Here is a 22,742-nt window from a genome sequence, read left to right as displayed (position 1 = left end):
ACATCGTCAAAATAAGAGTTTACTCAGGAAGGGTTATAGGTATTATGAGGAGAGATTATGTTTATATTTAAGACTATGGCCCTGTAAACACCAAGTTTACTGAATTCTAGAATGGTAGGAGTTAAAAAGGAAGGCCAGGAGAGGACAAGGAATATATAATTTGAGCTTCTTGAAGGGGAAAACTCTTTTTGCTTTTGAATTTCCATTTCCATTGCTTAACATAGTACATAGTGAAGACCACTGCAGATACTTAAAAAAATGGTTGCTGAGTTGAACTTGAGTCACAAGTGATCTTTTAATAATGCCTTCCTAATAATCATTTAAATCAATGGTGATTTTTCTGACTTGAGAGTGTTTATGGACTTATTAAAGAAAAAATTTTAAAAACCTTTCACCTCCTTTCCTTAAGAACATTTAAAAAAAAAAAAAGAAAAGTTTGGGAATATAGCCTTGAAACTGGAATGCTGGTCAGACAATAAGCATCATTAAATGCTTATTTAAGGTGCTGGGCAATGAAGTAAATACTAAGGATATATAGCTACAGCAAAAAAAATAAAATAAAATTCGTGGTCCTGAAGAATCTTATAGTCTTATGTAAGAAGACCTCCTTCATATGACAGGGGAAGAGCAAGTTCTTCTGGGAACAAACAGTGGTGAAGGTCAGAGAATGAGAGATAACTGATCAGGTCTTTTCTCACAAATGGAGGTTCTGGGAAGAACCCATCAATGAGAGGAGCTGGCCAAAGGGAGAAAGCTGCTAAAGTATGGTGCAAAAGTAAAGTGTTACTGGGTCTGGACCCTTCTTAAAAAATGGAGGCTCAAAGAAAAAGCCCAGCAGGGAGACAGGGATGACCTAGAAGAAGCTTGGGGATAAAGCCTGAAGGAAGGGTAATTGGTCCACTAGGGCAAGCTTTAGGTTCTAGGGCAACAGCAGGTAATTTAGACTATTCCCTGTCCCTTTCTGCACCCTCTCTTTCCACTCCCCAGACACAATTCATGGACAAAGTGTTAGGAGCAACAGGATGAATAAGCAGAAATAACCTGTGATTTTATTGTCTTTCACCAGCATCTCATGTCTTCTGAACTTTCCCATTTTCAGGACACCACTACTTTTCTAGTCTCTTAATTTAGTCCTCTTATTCTTGATTCCTAAATGCTCTCTTCAATTACCAATAATTTCTTAACTGTCAAATCTGATGATCTTTCCTTAATCCTCTTTGTCTTCTCTGCAGCATTTGATACTGTCTATGCCCTTCTCTGTAACTCCTCAATACTTTCTTCTCAGGGTTGAAGTTCTCTTGATTCTCCTTTTACTTGTTTGACTCCTTCTTAAGTCCCTTTTCTTGGTGCATTATCTGTATCAAAATCCCTAACTGTAGACCAACTATTAGGCTCTGTCCTGGACTGTGTTCCCTGTATACTCTTTAATTGGGTAACTTTCATCAAGACTTATGGATTTTTAAGAGTAATTCTTTGGTCCTCACTGCCTGAAGGATAGGCATATTACATCTAAATTTTTTCCTTAGGGTTCTTCAATACCTTTATGGTTTGAGGATATCTTTTTTAAATTATTTATTTGTTTGTTTAAGGCAATGAGGCTAAGCGACTTGCTCAAGGTCACAAAGCTAGACAATTATTGCCTTTTACAAAGAACTAAGTATAATATGTTAGCACCAGAGTTAGGACTTATAAAAAGATCAGTTTCATCTCAGAGCTTTAAAGATTTTAACAGTTGCAGAGAAAGCTTAAGGATAGTCATTCTAGGGAAGATCCTTGGAAGGGGAACAAAATAGTTCTGATGTTGGTCTATGTCTGACCCCTAATATAATATGGAGATATTTTCTGAACAGGAGAATGTCTTAAGTCTACTTCTGATGGCAAGTCCTTCCCCAAAGGTAACTTAGCAAAGACAGGACATCTTATCACTGGGACATCAATCAGCACTTATTAGGAACCTACTTTGTGCCAGTTACCATGCTAAAAGGATAAAAAAGGAAAGAACAAATTCTTCTATGAGCATATATGTTATCCACAAATAAGTGATGCAGAATGCATACAAAATAATGCAAAATATTTTTCCGGGGTGGTAACAGAATACTGCCAATTAGAGAAATCAACAAAAGTTTCTTATGGTAATTGATACTTGAACTGAACCTTGAAGAAAGTTGAAGTTCCAAGAAGTGGAAAGAGAGTCTAGTAGAGAAAACATTCTGCGTGGGGAGGGGGGGATACCTGTGCAAAAGTACAGACATTAGAGATAGAGCATCACATATGAAGAAAAACAATAAGGTTTATTTGGCTGAACATAACATGTGAGGGGGTGGTAATATGTAATTAGCCTAGAAATATAGAAATAAAACTAGAATATGAATGATTTAAGTGCTAAACAAGGAGAGTTTTTTTTTTTTATCCATGAGGCAATGAAACTCACTGAAGTCTCTTGGGCAAAGGAGGAGCATGGTCAGATGAGATGTCAAAATACCAATTTTTCAGTTGTATGAGGGATGAATTGGAGAGAGAGATTAACAGGATTCAGGGAGACCAATTAAGAGGTTCCAAAATTTTTCCAGGTGAGAAATGATAAAGGAAGTAAATTAGAGAGTTTATGTATGAGGAATGGATGCAGAAGACAGAGGTGGGAATAATCCACAAAACTTGTCAAATAACTATAAATAGGAGAAAAAAGCAAAGTTAAGAGGAGGAAGTGGGTTTAGGAGAAAAGATAATGAGTTTTGGACATGAGTTAAACACCTATTGAACAAAAGAGAAAAGCAAGATAGATTTAGGATTTATCTGCAGAGATGACAGTTGAACACATGCTAACTAACAAGTTCCCTAAAAGAAAAAAGAAGAGAGAGAGAGATAGGACAAAGGACCCAAGGTAACAATTCATAGCAAGACATGGCAGTATGGGGAATGATCCTGCAAAGGGACCTGAGAAATGATGTCAGACAGGTAGAAGAAAACCCCAACTGAATAACACCAGAAACCCAGGAAGGAGAGAGTAACCAAAAGTAAAGGGTAGTTGAACAGTGTTTAAATGCTGCAAAGAGATTGCAAGAGCCTAACCATTGTCTAGACTGTGCTTCTGCCAAAACACCAAGGTAAAGCATTTGAGGAGATTTTTGGCTTCTGGACTCGCCATGTCCTCTTCTCGCTTGCCCCCAGTAGCACTAACCCTCATACAGTTCATGAGAAGGTAACAAATCCTCTTCCTTTAAAGATTTTAAAAGCAATTTGCCCAATACCAAATGAACATGACCTCAAGTATCTACAGAACTGGGCAAGGGAAGAATTCAAAAGAAATAAATATGTCACAGAAGAGAATTCAATTCAAATGATGATCACTCAAGGAAACCTACAATTTAAAGAGTTGGAGAAATCATTAAACTTAGCAAAAGCGTAATTCCATAACTTCCCTAAAGGGTTTTCAAAATCTTTGTTGGAGTACAGCAAGCTTGCTACTCCTCGCAATGAGTTTAAAACTCCATTTATCTTGCCTAGTGATGATCTCACCACAAAGTCAAAGAACATGACACATTTGTGCAAAATAGTCAATATGGATCCTGACTTGTGTTAAGGAAGAGCAAAATAAAGAGCATCTTGGGAGTTGCCTTAGCAGTAAAAAATAAATACCAAGCCCGTGCTTTATTATTTGATATGCTGTCAATTTCCATGAGAAATAACACTAACCAAAACATAACATGCTGATAAAAAAACCCCATTAAAATTGTGTTTTCTTGCATGTCAAAAAAAGGTAAAAAATGAAAAAATAATTTTTTTTTAAAATGCTGCAAAGAGGTCAAAACAGAAAAGATGAAAATTGGGCAGACAAACAACAGTCTTGGCAGGTTAACAGAAAATTTAGGATACATTTTGTAGGGAACAGGTATAAACGCCTCAAGCTTCACTAGAAGAATGGATCTATTAATGTTGTGTATCTAAGTTTATCTCCAAAGAATCACAGATATAAGGTCCTCTGAAAGATGAATAAACACCTGAGAAATTCCTAATGAGATACTGATAGAGAAAAGGAATTTTCTACCTCTTTTTCCTGTACTTTAGCTGTTGCAACACTACTGCTATTATTGGCCTTCAGAAATATCTTCTTTTTACATATTTTAAACAGGAACTAAGCAAATAATTCTAATTTAAAAAGATAATTAAAAGTTATGGGGTGGGACAGAGCCAAGATGGTGATAGGCAAAGAGCCTCTCTTAGGTGCTCTTTCTCAAAACTTAAAAAATAAGGACTCTAACTAAATTTCTGAGAGACAGAATGCACAGAGGGATCCAGTGAGGCAGTTCTAGAGCCCAAGGTAAGAAAATAGTGGAAAGGCTCCACTCCATGGGGTTAGAGGGGAGGCCCACCAGAGTGAAGGAACTTTAGCCTCCTGGAGGCAGCCCCAGGGTGCCTGGGAGCTGCAGCTCACAATAGCAGGAGCAGTTTCCTGACCTATGCCCCGGGGAGCACTGAGTACAACTTGGAAGATCAGTGGGGGGACCTCTGCCAGAGTGAGTGCGTGAAACCCAGCCCTCAGGGCACTCAGCAAGCAACATGGCCAGGGCAGCCTAGATCCAGGAACTAGAAGCGGGAGCCCCCAGGCAACTAAGCCATGAGTGCTGAGCATACCAAGAATAGGGAAGTGGAGAGAGACTTCCAAGGTCTGTCCTCTGTACCTGGAACAGGACTCGGGCTTTGATCACATTCAGATCCTGGTCACAGTCTAGGCTCCCCCCACCTCAGCCCCATGGCTGAGGGGTGCACTTGTGGTCATTCACAGATCAGAAGGGAAGACAGAGCTTCACACACTGAGATCCTTGGGGGGGAGGGTCTCAGTAGTACTCAAAAGCTCAGGAAACACCCCAAAACCAGTCACAGGCTGGTGAAATGAGTAAACAGAGAAAAAAGAGGAACACTATTGAGGAATACATTGTCTATGATCCCAAGAAGGATCAAAACACTCAATCTGAAGATGAGGAAGTACAAGCTCCTGCATCTAAAGACTGCAAGAAAAATGGAAATTGGGCTCAGACTATGACAGAGCTCAAAAAAGATTTTGAAAAAAATTGGGAAAAGAAATGAGAGAGATGCTGGAAAAACATGAAAAAAGTCAGCAGCTTAGTCAGGGAGATCCAAAAAATACTGAAGAAAATAACATGTTGAACAGATGCTGAGTAAGATGAGCAGAACCAGAAAAACACTGTACACCCTAACAGCAACATGGGGATGATGAAAAAGCTTGATGGACTTGATCATTTCAGTGCAACAATCAGGGACAATTTTGGGTTGTCTGCAATGGAGAATAACACCTGTATCCAGATAAAGAATTGTAGTTTGAACAAAGTCCAAGGACTATGTCCTTTAATTTAGGGGAAAAAAACTGATATCTTATTGTCTGATCTTATCTCTTATACTTTATATTTCTTCCTGAAGGATATGATTTCTCTCTCATCACACTCAATTTGGATCAATGTAAAACATGGAAGCAATGTAAAAACTTGACAAATTGTTTTCTGTGGGGGGAGGGAAGTAAGATTAGGGGAAAAATTGTAAAACTCAAAAATAAATAAAATCTTTAAAAAAAAAAGAAAAAGATGTTAAAAACAAGCATAAATGGATAAAACAGTTCAAAAAGTTACTGAGGAGAAGAAGCTTTAAAAAGCAGAACTGGTCAGATAGAAAAAGAAATAAGAAGGCTGTCTGAGGAAAACAAATCCTTTAGATGTAGAATGACCTAAGGGAAGCTGCTGACTTTACAAGAAATCAAGACACAATACTTCAAAACCAAAAGAATGAAAAATAAGAAAATATGAAACATCTTATTGAAAAAACAACTAATATGGAAAACAGATTTAGGAAAGATAATTTTTTTTTAGGTTTTTTTTGCAAGGCAAACGGGGTTAAGTGGCTTGCCCAAGGCCACACAGCTAGGTAATTATTAAGTGTCTGAGACCGGATTTGAACCCAGATACTCCTGACTCCAAGGCTTTATCCACTATGCCACCTAGCTGCCCTAGGAAAGATAATTTAAAAATTATTGGGATACCTGAAAGTCATGATCAGGAAAAGAACCTTGACCTCATTTTAAAAGAATTACTACAGGAAAATTGCCCAGATACCCTAAGAAGCAGAGGGCAAAATAGAAATTAGGAGAATCCACTGATCTCCCCTGGAAAGAGATCCAAAAAAACAACTCCCAGGAATATTATAGCCAAGTTCCAGAACTCCCAAGTCAAAGAGAAAATATTACAAGCAGCCAGAAGGACACAATACAAATATTGTGGAGCTGCAGTCAGAATCACACAGGACTTAGCAGCAACTACATTAAAGGCTCGTAGGGCTCGGAATATAAGATTCCAGAAGGCAAAAGAACTCAACATGCAACCAAGAATCAACTACCCAGCAAAACTGAACATCCTCTTCCAGGGGAAAAGATGGACATTCAATGAACCAGGGGAATTTCAAATGTTCCTGTTGAAACAATCAGAGCCAAACAGAAAGTTTGATCTTCAAATACAGGACTCAGGTGAAACATAGAAAGTGGAGAAGAAGGGGAAAATATGAGGGACTTAATGATGATTAACTACATGTATTCCTGCATAGAAAAATGATACTGATAATACTCATGAGAAACTTCTCATTTAATAAAACATGTAGAAGGAGCTTTGATAGATGAAGTACAGGAGAGAGCTGAATTTGAAGATATAATACATTGTAAAAATGGAGTCAATGGCTAAAAGGGAAATGTAATGGGAGTAAGAGAAAAAAGAGAGGTGGAATAGGCTAAGATGGCTAAGATATTTCATATAATAAGATTTTTTTTATTACAATGAGCTACTGCAATGATATGGAATGGGGGGAAGGCAAGGGGAAATGAGGGAACCTTTGCTCTCATCAGAGATGGCTAAGAGAAGAAATAGCATATATACTCAATGGGGTATAGACATGCAGAGTAAGAAGGAGAGAAGGGGGACAGGGGGAAGGGTGGGGAATGTGAATTATAGAGAGGGTGGACCATGGGGGAGAGTGGTCAGATATAACACATTTTCTTTTTTTAGTTCTTGCAAGGGGCTGGGATTGGATGGCCTGTCCGGACCATGGAGCCCGGTGGCTGCTGGGCCTTAGGTGTGGGGTATGTGGACTCAGGGCCTCTTGGCACCAGGGCTGGTGATCTGTCTGCTGTGCCACTCAGCTATCCTACAGCACATTTACAAAGAGGGACAGAGTGAAAGGAGAGAGAAAATATAGTATATGGTAGTGGGGAAGTACAAATGGAGGGAGTTGTGATCAGCAATGGCAACGGTGGAAAAATGGAAGTAACTTTTGTGATGGACTTATCATAAAGAATGTGATCGACCCACAACAGAGCTGGAGGTGATGGAACACAGACTGAAGCACATTTATTATTATTATTATTATTATTATTATTATTATTAATTTTAATTTTTTCTCTTTCCTTTATTGCTCATGAGGGTCTATATTATTTTGGGGGGAGGGGGTATTATGTTTACTCTTAAACAAGAATATTTTAGTAATGTATAAAAAAACATCATCTGCACAAAAAAATAAATAGAACAAAAAAGTTAAGGGGAGAGGGCAGAGCCAAGATGGCAGTGTGAAGGCAGCATTTCCCAGGAACTCCTTCCCCCTCAAACTCCAAAAAACAAATAAGGACTCTAGTCAAAGATAACTTAGAAGTTCTGCAGTAAAGGTGTGTTTCACCTCTGCTATACCAGAATGAGTGTGGAGTGAGGAGCACAGGATGCAGAATCTGCAGCAAGAATATGGAGAAAGCAGCCTGCACCCCCAGAGACCGTAAAGGAAATCTGTAGAAATTTCTCTGCTCTTCCTCAGGGGAGGACTCTGCTGTTTGCCTAAACTCAGATCCAGGTTGCAGTTTGGGCTTCCATACTAAGATAGTAGGATCCTCCTTATAGCCCCAGGGCAGAGGGAAGTATGTGTGTGGGGTAACTACATATCAAAGCACAGGCAAGAGAGCAAAAGACCTTGGAGGAATAAAGGTCCCAGTGGGGTGTCCCCCCCCACCAAAAAAAATTCAAACCTTGGAAGTGCTGTAAATTAGTCTTGGGCTGATGAAATGAGCAAACAAAAGAAAAAGAAGAATTTGACCATAGTTTAGTCTCATGGAAGATCAAAACACATACTCAAATGATGACAAAATCGAAACTTTCCATATCAAAAACCTCCAAGAGAAATAGAAAATGGGCTCAGACTATGGATGAACTCAAAAAAAGACTTTGAAAAACAATTAAGAGGGGCAGCTAGGTGGCTCAGTGAATAGAGCACCAGCCCTGGAGTCAGGAGTACCTGAGTTCAAATCTGGCCCCAGACACTGTGTGGCCTTGGGCAAGCCACTTAACCCCATTGTCTTGCAAAAAAACCTAAAAAAAAAGAAAAAAAAAGGAAAAGCAATTAAGATAAATGGAGGAAAAATTGGGAGGAGAAATGAGAGCAATGCAGATTAATCATGAAAACCAAATCAACAGCTTGGTGAAAGATATATAAATACTGAAGAAAATAATATGTTAAAAACCAGATTAGGCCTAATGGGTAGAGCAAAACAAAAGGCAAATGAGAAGAATGCCTCAAAAAGCAGAATTGGCCAGCTGGAAAAGGAGATAAAAAAGCTTTTTGAAGAAAATAACTCCTTCAAATGCAGAATGGAACTAAAGGAAGCTGATGACTTTGCAAGAAATCAGGAAGAAATAAAACTATTCCAAAAAAGCCAAAAATTAGAAGAAAATGTGAACTATCTCATTGGGAAAAAACAACTGACCTCAAAAACAGAACCAGAAGAAATAATTTAAAAATAATTGGGCTAGGGGTGGCTAGGTGGCATAGTGGATAAAGTACCGGTCTGGAAGTCAGGAGTACCTGGGTTCAAATCCGGTTTCAGACACCTAATAATTACCTAGCTGTGTGGCCTTGGGCAAGCCTCTTAACCCCATTTGCCTTGCCAAAAAAAAAAAAAAAAAAAAAAAAAAAAACCTAAAAAAAATATTTTTGGGCTATCTGAAAGCCAGGATCAGGAGAAGAGCCTAGACTTCATTTTTCAAGTAATAATACAGCAAAATTGCCCTGAGATCCAAGAAGCAGAGGGTAAAATAGAAATTGAGAGAATTTACCGATCACTTCCTGAAAGAGATCCTAAAAGAAAAACTTCCAGGAATATTATAGCCAAATTCCCAAACTCCCAAATCAAAGAGAAAATTCTAAAAGCTGCCAGAAACAAACAATTTAACTACTGAGACTCCACAATCAGGATTACATAGGATCTGGTAACATCTACATTAAGGGCTCATAGGGCTTGGAATATGATATTCCAGAAGGCAAAAGAACTTGGTTTACAACTGAGAATCAACTACCCAGTAAAAGTGAACATACTTCAGGGATGGACTTTCAATAAATGGACTTTTCAAACTTCCTTATTGAAACAACCAGAGCTGAACAGAAAGTTTGCTCTCCAAGTACAGGACTCTGGTGAACCATAGAGGGAGTGGAAGAGAAGGCCCAACTATGAGGAACTTAATGATATTGACCTGTTTGTATTCCTGCACGGGAAGAAGATATTGATAACTCATATGAACTTTCTCGTTTATAAGAGTTGTTAGAAGGAGCATATAGGACATAGGAAGGAACAGAATATAATGGTATAATATAGTAAAAAGATGGAGTCAATGGGTGATAAAGGAAAGTACTGGGAGGAAGGAAAAGGAGAAATTAAGAAATTTCACATAAGAGTGTCAAGAAAAAGTTTTTTCAATGGAGGGGAAAGGGGGAAGGCAAGGGGGAATGAGTGAGCCTTCATTCTCATCAGAAATGGCTCAGAGAGGAAATAACATACACTTAATAGGATGTGGAAATCTATCTTACCCTAGAGAAAAATGAGAAGAAAGGGATGGGATAAAGAGGAATGGGGGTAGGGAAGGGAGGAATAGGTGATAAAAGAGAGGGTACTCAGATACAACACACTTTTGGACAGGGCCAAGATGAAAGGAGAGAGAGAACAGAATAAATGAGAGTGGGGAGCCACTTAACTCCACTGCCTTGAAAAATCTAAAAAAAAAAAAAAAAAAAAAAAAAAAAAAAAAAAAGCGCAACTCACTCCAGAGACAGAGCCATTGAAATCTGAACATATATTCTCTCTCTCTCTCCTTGAATTTTCACATCTTCTTGGGGGGGGGAAGAGTGGTTTACTCTTATAACACATTCAATTTACATCAATGTATATAGCATGGAAACAAGACAGAAACTATCAGACAGCCTTCTGTGGGAGGCGGAGGGAAGGGAGGGTGAAGAAAAATTGTAAAATTCAAAATCTTACAAAAATTGATAGGTACATAATACTATTGTATATAATTGGAAAACAAATAAAATGATTTATTTGTTATTCAAAAAAAAGTTAAGGGGAATAGTTGAGATGGAAGCTACATAATGAGATAAAACTAGTTAAAATGGAGATGCCATCAACTGGGATAGCTGAAAAATCCAATGTCTCAGATGATGCACAATGTTTTTGGGAGGAATTTTTAAAAAGAATAAAATCTGAGATATAAAGCATTCTAAAGCATATCCTGAAGCAAAGGATTAAGAAAATGACTTACTCATTTTCCCGTCTCTCTGAACCATCTCCTACGTCAAACACAAGGTAAGGCTGAAATGGCCAGTCTGATGTACATCGGCTCTCTTCAGTCAATCTATAAACAATACTCATCATTATCAAAATATCATCCTATTTGCATTTATATAAAAAGAATTTTAGGAGACTGATTTCCTCCTATAAATGTGGAGTATGCAGAGGTTAAAAATTATTCTCCTAGATAATTTTATAATTTATGAATTTCATAATTGTCAAATAATAAAGAAGTATGAGTAAAACGCTTGAAATGTACTTAATCCTTCAAAGCACCTAAATTCATAAGTAAAACAAAACCATTAACAAAGTGAACTAACCTGTTTGTTTTTAAAGTTCTGTTATAAACATAACTAGATGGGAAGAGACATATATCAGGATGCATCCTGTATTGAACTGTCAGTTGCAAAACAGGTAGTCTACTGATCACATTTTGTTTCACCTGTTCTTCCAGGTGCTTATATAATCGAGCCATCATTGACTGGTCATAACCCAATTCTTGTGCTTTCTGCCAGGGGAGAAAAGAAGTAATGCATTAGAATTCATTTATATTTCTTCACTAACAAGAAAATTATTTATTGGGAATCTAAAATGAGTTTTGGACATGTTAAGTTTTAGGAATCTATGGAATATGGAATGGATAGCATGATTCTTGGCACTGAAAGATCACAAACTCTTCCAAATCTGTAGTGAGCCAAAATTAGGTAGAAAAATCTTTTTAAATCTCAGAAACTGTAATACTGAAAACATAAATATTCATCAAAAGAATACCTGGAGCAAATTAAAAAATATAAAGCACACCACTCCTTGACAATGAGAGGAATTCTGAGCTTTTCCCTATAAAACTGGTAATGTACTGCTGAAATTTCATTATATTTTTATTCTCAATCTGAGACACACATGAACAAGAATGATTATTTTCTGTCATATGGAATTATGTGAACCATAGCTCCCATTTGGAAGTACAAATTATTTATCCTAAAGACTAAATAAATGATCTATACTAATAGCTAATCTTACAATCACCACTGCTTGTAGTTACAATCAACCTTAAAGAAACTGACTTTTTAGCTCATTTGGGCTAACTGACTTCAGAATATGGAATCAGGTCTTGAACTTTATTCTGCCCTGGAGGGAGGGGCAGGTAGAGCAGATCAACCTCTAACTGTGCACAAACAGAATGCTGCCAATCTTTGCTTTCTTTCTTTTTTTAATTTACCACCATTATGTTGAGGAGGAGGAAAGGAAAGAGGCAAATTTCTTTCAAGGCTGGAAAACTGCCTTCTTGCTATATTGCCAAACACATATCTAAGCTAGATAAATGGTCTCAAAGTTCAAAAATAACATCATTTTCTTTAAATCCTTGGCATATTTCTTTAAAATCTAACTACTAAAAATAAATCAGAGAAAAATTAAAAAAAGAATAATTTAATAATAATAATAAATGATAAAAATAAGAAAATTTAGGATGTAAGAAAAAGGTTATTTTCAGCCATTCATTTCCCTCGTACTAATGAGCATATAAAGCTGGGAGTTATTAAAACAAATGTCAGAACAAAAGTCATATTAGAAAAAAAGGCACATCAACTTTTTAAACTAATTAAGATTCATTAATCAAATTCATCTTTTCAAACCCTGTTTCACTCTATGAAAAACCAAACTTTTCAAACCCCGCTTCACTCTATGAAAAGTCAATCACTTTCACATCTCTCCTGGCCCTGAACAATTATTACTCTAGTTATAACTACAAAATCTATTACAAACAAATTTTAAGATAATAAACAAATGGATTTAGAAATACTTACCACAGAAATAACTGTGGGAGGTAGTTGTTTAGGATCTCCAACCAGAATAAGTTTGTTGCAACGATGAATAAATGGAGTGAGTGTCTCAATTTCACAAGACTGTCCAGCCTTGGTAAAAACCGAGAAGGAAGTTAGTTATTTGTAAGTAGCACCTACAAGTAGTTCTTAAATTTCTAAGTATTCTAACTAAAAACAAATTTCACACTTCTGCCCCAAATATCTAGCAAAATAACTATTTTCTGGGCTGAAATGATTTCTAGGCTTAAGAACTATTATACAATTCAATTCAAAGCAATAAATCAACCAATATCCCAGAGTGTGGGATACAATAAAAAGAGGCATGGTGCAGAGAAGAAATTTTTTGGCCTGGTTAGCGCAAAACAGTAAAGCAATGATCCCCTCAAAGTAGTTAGCTTTGATTTGTTCCCTTACTTCAGACTAACATAAAACATAAAAATCCATGTTAATCACCACAGAGGACAGACAAAAAAATTTGGGATATGTCTGCTCAAATTCATCCTAAATATTGGGAAAGTGATTCAAATCTCACTGTCACAATTTTCATTTTCTTGCACAAAAATAGCATGTATATAAAAGTAGGAACATACTCCTGATAAAATCACATTTTAGCAAGTCTCTTTCATCTTTGTTTTATTAATCCTGACACTAAGACAGTTCTAGTTGTATCATCGGGAATAACTTCACTAACCTCATCAACAATGACACAACTGAAGGGGGCATATCCTTGCCTACGAAAAGCAGACTCTAGTAGAAAACCACCACTTGTGCTCAGGGTACAGCAGATGATATGTGACTCCAGGATAATGCTACTCTGAGCTGCCTGTGGGCGTCCTCGAACCTAGGAACACAATGAGATGATGATATAAAGAAGCAGTTAATCCTGTATTCTGACATATGTTTTTAACAATAAAACAGCAACTTTGACCAATAATAGTTCAATCCTAACCCCAGAACTTGAGAGTAGCAAAAACAATCAAAGATAACATAAATCACCAGAAAGAGAACAATACAAACATGATCAGACTAAAGTGATCATTGTTTGTAACTTGATTCAGAGTATGTTTTCTGAGAATAACTAGTTAAAGATGATTCTATTTGCGTCGAAAGGAGCCTGAGTAAAATTAGTCTAGGACTAAATTTTAATTTGCATATTTATGTATTTCATCTTGACTCATGTTATAAGTAAAATTAAAAGACTAAGCTTTAATTTATTTACTTTTATTTTAACTCATGTTTTTTATGTAAAAGATTTTATTTAGAGAGTAAGAGTATTACAAAACATTGAAAATATTCTGCTTATTAAAAAAAATGGTTTGGAGGTGGCTAGGTGGCACAGATAGAGCACTGGTCTTGAAGTCAGGAGTACCTGAGTTCAAATCCGGCCTTAGACACTTAATACCTAGTTGTGTGGCCTTGGGAAAGCCACTTAAACCCCATTGCCTTGCAAAAAACCCCCCAAAAAACACCTTAAAAAAAAAAAGCATGGAATTTTGCTTTGCCTATGTAATTCAAAAAATCACAAGATACAAAAAGAAGGAACAAGGGTGAATATTTATGGTATTGAAATGGAAAAGTCTTCTTTCTTATTTTTCCAGTTTGGACCTGGGATTTCATCAGAGTAAGCATTATCTTGATTTTGGAATTCCCTTAACCAAAATAGATTCACAACAGTTATTTAGTTTTAAAAGTGTTGCCTGGGTCACAGAGTTTAAGAGAACTGACAAAGATCATACAGATAATGAATGCCAGAAGTGGGACTTGAACCCAGATCTTCCTCTTTCTAATACTAGCTATCTAATCTCAATGCCATCTTGCCTCTCAAAAACTTTTTTCTTATCAGAGATTTAGCTTCAACACGTTTAAGAGGTAGCTCAAAGGGATTGTCCTCTTATGTGGAATAAATTCTTTCCTCCCTTCCATAGTTAAATCCCTGGACTTCTTTAAAGGCTCAAAACTTAAGTGCCAACCCTACATGAAGTCTTTCCTAATTCCTCTAATCTTCACACTCTGCCCCTAAAATCAACATATTTACCTGTGAATATTCTACATTGCCTGAGCAGAAAGTAAATTTCTTGAAGGCAGGCAACTGTTTTGTTGTCTCTGTCTTCCTGGAAGTAAACAATGCCTTGCAAATTACAGGCATTTAATAAAAGTTTGCTGAATTGATCTACCATTAAAAAACTAAAATTAAATGAAACATCAATCCATACAGATCATACTAATCCAAAATTTATACTATGTGTAAATATTACAAAGAACACTTACAATTTCACAGGAATTTGAAAGCACAAGTGAATTAACAAATATCAGCCCACTGAGATTGTATATACTTCGTTAAATTTAGGATACAAATTGATTTGGAGTTTCCATTACATTTGGTTATCTCTCTTAGCCTCACCCCCTTAATTTCCTGTTGTTCTCCTACATATTAAATGCTTCTTGTATAGATAACTGTATTTGAAATGGCTAAAGTTAGATAATTTTTCTGTTATCCTCAATTAAAAATAATAGTTTATGGCAGACTTAGGTGGCTCAGTGGGTTAAAGTACTGGCCTCAGGAGGACCTGAGCTCAAATCCAGCCTCAGACACTTAATAATTACCTAGCTGTGTGACTGTGGTCAAGTTACTTAACTCAGGTGCCCTGCAAAAAAAAAAAAAAAAAAAAAAAAAAAAAAAAAAAAAAAAGCATAGCCAAGGGCCATATATCCTACACTGGACCTTTTTTTTAAACAACTCTTCCATTCCCTAGTTGTTAGAACTTTTCCCAGATCACCAATACCACACCACCATGAAATTACTTTTTATTTATTTTTATGTGCTTTCTCATCTGTGGGATTACTATACCACAGTAACATGTAAGCTCCTTGAAAGCAAGAATTGTTTGTTTTTGGTCTTATAACCCCAGAACTTAATATATGGTACACATAGGAGATAGCTTAATATAATGAATAGAATTCTAGACTGGGAGACAAGCTCTGAATTCAAATTCTGAGTTACGTTATATAGAATGTTTAACCTTACAGTCCTCAGCCTCAGTTTCCTTCTCTATAAAATGAGGAAAATAAAAGTATCTAACTTACAGGCCTATTGTAAAGCTCAAATCTGATAAAACATGTGAAGTGTTTTGCAAGCCTAAACTGTTAGATAACTATAGTCCACTGAAGACTGCTATTTGTTTCTTTTTCTTTAAGTTTTTTGCAAGGCAATGGGGTGAAGTAGCTTGCCCAAGGCCACACAGCTAGGTAATTAAGTGTCTGAGGCTGGATTTGAACTCAGGTACTCCTAACTCCAGGGCCAGTGCTCTACCCACTGTGCCACCTATGATGACTGCTATTTGAAATCAAGTTTCAGAAAAATGTTCATTTGCTTAGTTGTTAGTAGTATGAATGACCTCTGGCATTGTTGGATTCAGTTCTAATAAAATCTGAAAATCTGCATGACTTACAAAAGAATAAAAACAAAATAATACTAGCTTACATAGATATAGCAACATTCTTTCTTTATAACCCCCCCAGTGAAATAAGTAGAAAAATTATATTATTTCCATTTTACAGTTGAGGAAAATGAAGCTCAGAGATATGAACAAAAATGTTATTATGGTATACTGGAAAAAACTGGGAATTTTGAGTAAGAAGATGTGTGTTCCAGTTCTAGCTCTCATTACTCAGTCAACTCAACTCTCTGGATTTCCATTGCTGCCTCTGAAAAAGGATGGGATTGAATTTTAAAAATATACTGAAAAGAAAAAAAGGAAATTCAGAAGGAGATACAAACAAAAATAACAAATCCTGTTAAATTTATCACATGTTTTTTTGGATAAGAGATTCTCAATCTCATAAAGTTCAGGATGAAAAAATTTAAAATGATTAAGTTAAAATAATTGAACTTTGTTAATCTGTAGCTACTTTGTATAAGGGTATATGTGTCTGGGTTTGTATGTTTATTGTTGTTCATCTGTGTATGTGCTAATTATTCTCAAGAGAAAGTAAGCTCCTTGAAAGTAACTTTTCATTTTTATCTTTATAGCCCCAATATATAAGACTTGGCATACTGATTGTCAATGAATTAGCTTAAATTTTAAACTAACATTTTTCTCAATCACATTACAATATAGTTAAGAACTGAAAATCTGAGTTAAATTGAAATATAATTTATCTTGCCCAAATGCAGAATGCCAGGAATATGTCCTAAAGTAGAAGTTTACTAAAGCAAAATCTCAGTCTTTAACCCCCATGGTCTTGTTAAAACTTTGCTTTTTATTTGATGGTTTTGTAGATGATTATAATTTAGAATTTTAAAAAAACAGAATGATTTCTTTTAGCAGTCAATATTTTGAGGCACAACAGGAATAAAGAAAAAAAAGGGAGTTATTTTCTAGTTTTAGTCTTACTATAATGGTATACTCTTTTGCACAATCCTCTTTTATTAGAAATGTCTTATGAGAAAATGCCATCCACACACATCCACAGAAGAAACTATAGATTCTGAATGCAAAGTATATTATGCTCACTTTAAAAAATTCTTATTTTTTCTTTCTTTCTCATGGGTTTTTTCTTCCCTCACTTCTAAATCTTCTTTTACAACATGACTAATATGGAAATATGTTAATATGAAAACACAAATGCACATGTACATCTATATCAAATTGGGGAGGGGAGAAAGGAAGGGAGGTTGGTAGAAAAATGAGGAACTCAAAAGCTTGCTGGGGCGGCTAGGTGGCACAGTGGATAGAGCACCGGCACTGGAGTCAGGAGTACCTGAGTTCAAATTCAGCCTCAGACACTTAATAATTACCTAGCTGTGTGACCTCGGGTAAACCACTTAACTCCATTGCCTTGCCAAAAAAAAAAAAAAAAAAAAAAAAAAAGTTAAGAATGCTGAAAACTATCTTTGCATGTAAATGTAAAATAAAAATAGTACCCTTTTTTGGTCTTTTCTGTTTCTTTATTCCTGTTTACAAAATGTGTAAACTGGGGCAGCTACATGGCACAGTGGCCAGAGCACTGGCCTTGCAATCAGGACAGGAGTTCAAATCCAGTTTCTAACCCTTTCTAGCTGTATGGTCTTGGGCAAATTACTTAACCCTGACTGTCCCACATCCAGGGTCATCTCCAGTCATCCTGATTCATATGTGTCTGCTAGACCCAGATAGTTATGGAGCAGAAAGTAAGATTGGTGACTTAGCACAGCACCTCCTCATTCAAATCCAATTCATATGCTTGTCATGATATTGCCTCCCTGACGTCATGATCTTCAAAAATGAAGGAAAAACCCCCCCATTAAACTGCTAAAAGAAACCATTGTTCTACTTTTTAAAAATTCTAAAATATAATCATCAACAAGAGCATTCAAATAAAAAAAGCAAAAATTTTAAAAAGACCATACAGCAAACATACATTTCAAAATGTTTTCAATGTATAAAGAAATGTATATATTAATTTATTTTCACTAACATTCCTTTCAAAGTCCTCTTAACAAAGGAGTTTAGGGACCTAGAGCAAAGAAGAAAAATAACACTCATTAACCTTTCTTAGATTTGATAGTTGGGGAGTGATAAAGTCATTCACTGATTACAGAGAAGAGAAAAATTATTATTGTAGTGACATTAAGAAACTGACAAGGGTATCAAAACTGCCTGGGACTGATTAAGAGATAAAGTAATAGGGGTAGCTAGGTGGCATGGTGAATAGAGCATTTGCCCCTCAGACACTTGACAATTACCTAGCTTTGTGACCTTGGACAAGTCACTTAAATCCCATTACTTTGCAAAAATGAAAAAAAAAAGTAATGGATCAGTGGATTAGGATAGCCTCAAAAGAAACAGCAGTAAATGACTACAGTAATCCATCATTTGACAAACCCAAAGACCTTAAGTTTCTGGGATAAAAACTCCTATTTGACAAAAATTGTTGGGAAAACTGGAAAATATAATGGCAAAAACTAGGCATAGACCCACATCTCATACCCTATACCAAAATGAACTTAAAATGAGTACAAGATTTAGACATAAAGGATGATACCATAGGACCAATTAACAGACAGTCCATTAGATTAACAGAAAGAGGAGAAATTTATAACCAAACAAGAAATTACATTATAAATTAAAAATGCATGATTTTGACTATATTAAATTTAAAAAAATTTGCTAATAAAACCAATGCTGCCAAGTTTAGAAGGAAATCAATGTTCAGAAACACTTGTCATAGCTGGGGTTCTGATAAAAGTCTCATTTCTGGGGCGGCTAAGTGGTGTAGTGGATAAAGCACCGGCCTTGGAGTCAGGAGTACCTGGGTTCAAATCTGGTCTCAGACACTTAATAATTACCTAGCTGTGTGGCCTTGGGCAAGCCACTTAACCCCATTTGCCTTACAAAAAAAAAAAAGTAAAAGTCTCATTTCTAAAATCCATAGAGAATTGCATCAAATTTATAAGGTTACAAAGGATATGAACAGGTAGATTTCAATTGAAGACATTAAAGATATATATAATCCTATGAAAAAAATGCTACAGATCATTACTAATTAGAAGAATGCAAATTAATACAACTACCTCACATCTATCAGAATGGCTAAAATAGGGGCAGCTAGATGGCAGAGTGGATAGAGAACTGGCCCTGGAGTCAGGAAGATCCAAGTTCAAATTTGACCTCAGACACTTAATAACTGCCTAGTTGTGTGACCTTGGGGAAGTCACTCTTAACCCCACCACCTTAAACAAATTTAAAAAAAAAAAAGATCGGCTAAGATGACAAAAAGGGAAAATGATCATTGTTGGAGAGGTTGTGGGGGGATAGACATTAATGCATTGTTGGTGGAGTTGTGAACTGATCCAATCATTCTAGAGAGCAATTTGGAACTATGCCCAAAGAGCAGTAAAACTGATCATACTCTGACCCAGCAATAACAATTCAAGGTCTATATTCAGAAGAAATCATAAAAATGAGAAGTCTCACATGTTCCAAAATATTCATAGCAGCTCTTTTTATAGTGGAAAAGAATTGGAAACTGAGAGGATGTCCATCAATTGGGAAACAGCTGAACAAGTATAGTATGTGAATGTTATGGAGTACAACTGTTTTATAATTAAATAAGAATGGGGTTGAAGCTAGGTGGTACAGTGGATAGAGCACCGGCCTGAGTCAGGAGGATCCAAGTTCAAATCTCGCCTCAGACACTTAATAATTACCTAGCTGTGTGGCCTTGGGCAAGCCACTTAACCCCATTGCCTTGCAAACACCTAAAAAATAAAAAAATAAAAAAAAAGAAACCACGAATGGTCAGACTCCAGTGAAAGCATGGAACGAGTTACAGGAACTGATACTGAGTGAAGTAAGCAGAACCAAGAAAACAATGTACACATTAACAACAACACTGTGAGTTGAACAACCTTGATTGATGCAGTTCCTCTCAGCAGTTCAGAAAGCTAGGACAACTCTGGGGGACTTGCTATGGACAACGTTATCCACATCCAGAGGAAAAAAATACAAAACAAAATGAACCCTACAGAATCTGAATGAACACTACATTCAATTTTTAATAATTTCTCATTTTTTCCCCTAATTCTAATTCCTCAAAGAGAAAATGACTAATCAAAAACTTATTAAACACAAATGTGAATGTACAATATTTACCAGACTATTATCTCTGCACATTGAGGAAACGTTAAAGAACTTTTATAACATGCAATTGGAAAAATAAACTATCATCTGGGAAAAAAAAAGAAGCTGACATGGAGATATCCTTTACCTCTTTAATTTTAGAAGCAAGCTGCTGCCTTTCTTTGGAAATTCGGGCAATTTCCTCATCTAAATCTGATCTCTGAAAAATAGAAATAACCACACTGTTAAAACTAAGGATTATCAGAACAAAGGATTTGTGGTTTTTTCCTACAAATTTTAAATTTTCTTTAATGTAGAAGTCAGTTTATCCCATGAGATTTATAGTAGAATCACTTATTAACCAATCCCAATCTTGAGTAATACAATTCTATTCATTCAACAAGTTTAATTCAATTCAGCAAGAACTGAATTGAGAGAGGACTCTCCATTTACTACACTGGAGCCTCCCAAACTATTTTTTTTTGCTGATCTGATATGCCAATTACTTAATCAGCTATTGCTTGTCTGATATACAGCTAAGATCATATCTACCTTCTGCCCTTTTTCACATCGATCCAAAGCCCTCAGGCGGGAAAGCTTGTCTAATTTAATATCCAGATATTCTTTTCTATCATGTATCTCTTGAACGTGACTGGGCAAGTCCTTTTCTAAAATGAAAAAAAAAATAGACTTAATATGACTACTATGGCTTAAACAATATAATCAAAAAATTCTAACTGGTAACTTTAAATTATTTTTATATCCACTTATATTTCATGTCCAAGTCATACAGAGTATAATAAAATCGGTGAGGAAAGTCATATAAGCCAAGACTCATACTTACTCATTCTGTGGTTAACTTGGCTATCCAAGCTGAATTTTAAGACTTCATTATTAATAGATTTTTCTGGACCCAGTCGCACTAAATTTATATCTCCACAATTTCCTGTATATAAAAATTGCACAGGACAATCAGTGAGGAAAATTGTTGACTATTCCCTCTATTCTTCTCCCCCCATCTTATCTTTGACAGTAAAATATCTATCCTTCCTTAATAAAAAAAAAAAGCATGATTTTGGTAGTTTCTCAGATTGAATACTTTAGAAAATGATTAATATTTAACCTACAGAGACTTTGTTTTATCAGTTGAAGAGACTTTGTTTTATCAGTTGAAAATTTGAAAAACACCTCTTACAAATGTGACAGAAGATCCTAAAATATAAATTAATTAGGAATCACTCAATACTGTTTCCTTCTATTACATGGTTAACTATCAAGGTCATTAGAATACAGAGATTCTGACTTGATGAAGTCTCATGTTGTTCCTTCTAAAGAGTACCGTTTAGACAACTTAAATAATAAAAGGACCATACCCAAAGGATTCTTCTTGTCTTGGCATTTTTCTTTAAATTCAAGGATGATTTTTTTCATAAGTTCATCAACAGCTGCATTAGAGGGTGCACACACAAGAACACGGTTCCGTTTGATTTTGGCATTCAAGTTTTCATCTGAATCTCCCTTCTTTGGTTTCTATGTATTTCCCAAAAAAAAGATACAATGAGTTCTATTTTGCAACGTGAAGTTTAAGCTGTGTCTTGAGTCCAAACTGTGTCTATCATTTCACACTTAAAGGCTACAAACAACAAAATTTTCCAGTCTGAAATTGGACAGTCTCAATGCTACAGATAATAAGTTTATTTATTTAATTTTTTTTGGTTTATTTTTGATAAGTCAAGTTGAAATCATTTTATTCATTAATTCATCATCAAATCATTCATTTATTATTATTACATTGCTATATACAAAACACTGTATTAGGCAGAAAAGAAACAAAGTTTAGAAAAAACAAAGTCCATGCCCTCTCAAAGTTTACAATTTAGAAAAATCATTATTATATAATATTCTTTTAAAAGGGACAGGAAGAGGAACAGGGAACTTTTGATAGCAATGCAGAAAAATTTCTTCTTACTACTAGAAATTTAAGCAATCAACCAATAAATATTTATTAAATATCTATTATATGTGCTAAATATTGTGCTAGGTGCTCAGGTTACAAAGGAATAAAATAATCTGCACTCAAGGAGTTGACATTCTCTCAAGGGGGGCATTATATAAATAACTATATAAATACAAGGTGCTAATAAAGAACATAAGGAAGAAGGGTAGTGCTACATGGGAGGATCAAGAAAGGAAACAAGTAATACTTGAACTGCATCTTGAAGAAGTGAGGATTCTATGCATCAAACGTAAGTATGTACATTCAAACATAGGAAACGGCTTGTGCAAAGTTCTGGAGATGGAAGATGCAGGGTCATTTGTGAAAAACCGAAAGAAGGTCAGTTTGGCTAGATCAGAGAGGAAAGGATATAATAATGTATAATGTGGCTGGAAAGAGTAACATCTAGTTGAAAAGGACTTTAAAAGCCAAATAGAAGAGTTTATATTCAATCCAAGAGGCAATAGGGAGCCCCTGGAATTTAATGAGTAGGGAGTAACCTGGTCAGACCTCCACTATAGAAAATTCATTTGTGGGGAAGATGAAAGAAGGTGTGGGATAGTAGAGATGATAAAAAAGGGAGAAAAAGTAAAATTTGTCAACTGATTAAATCTGTGATGTGAGGGACAAAAAGTTGAAGAAGTGGAAGCTATGACTAAAAAAAC

The 22,742-nt window shown here is 35.7% G+C and overlaps 1 protein-coding gene and 1 pseudogene across 9 annotated transcripts in view; one reads left to right on the top strand and one right to left on the bottom strand.

The window, feature by feature from the left end:
- SETX (senataxin) overlaps positions 1-22,742 on the bottom strand; it is a 94,560-nt gene that overhangs the window by 8,652 nt on the left and 63,166 nt on the right. For all 9 annotated transcript variants that reach the window (XM_074210848.1, XM_074210849.1, XM_074210847.1 and 6 more), the window contains 8 exons: positions 21,455-21,611; positions 20,926-21,027; positions 20,634-20,749; positions 20,230-20,301; positions 13,172-13,321; positions 12,463-12,570; positions 10,978-11,165; positions 10,629-10,721 (listed from right to left, as the gene is read on the bottom strand). In XM_074210848.1, the coding sequence (XP_074066949.1) occupies positions 10,629-10,721; positions 10,978-11,165; positions 12,463-12,570; positions 13,172-13,321; positions 20,230-20,301; positions 20,634-20,749; positions 20,926-21,027; positions 21,455-21,611 (986 nt within the window). The remainder of the gene's footprint in view (positions 1-10,628; positions 10,722-10,977; positions 11,166-12,462; positions 12,571-13,171; positions 13,322-20,229; positions 20,302-20,633; positions 20,750-20,925; positions 21,028-21,454; positions 21,612-22,742) is intronic.
- Positions 3,144-3,406, top strand: LOC141505225 (LYR motif-containing protein 2-like; annotated as a pseudogene).

This window comes from Macrotis lagotis, chromosome 1, assembly GCF_037893015.1.
Source record: "Macrotis lagotis isolate mMagLag1 chromosome 1, bilby.v1.9.chrom.fasta, whole genome shotgun sequence".
NCBI lineage: Eukaryota > Metazoa > Chordata > Mammalia > Peramelemorphia > Peramelidae > Macrotis > Macrotis lagotis.
Note: the sequence above shows the minus strand (reverse complement) of the source record. Positions and strands in the feature narration are given on the sequence as shown.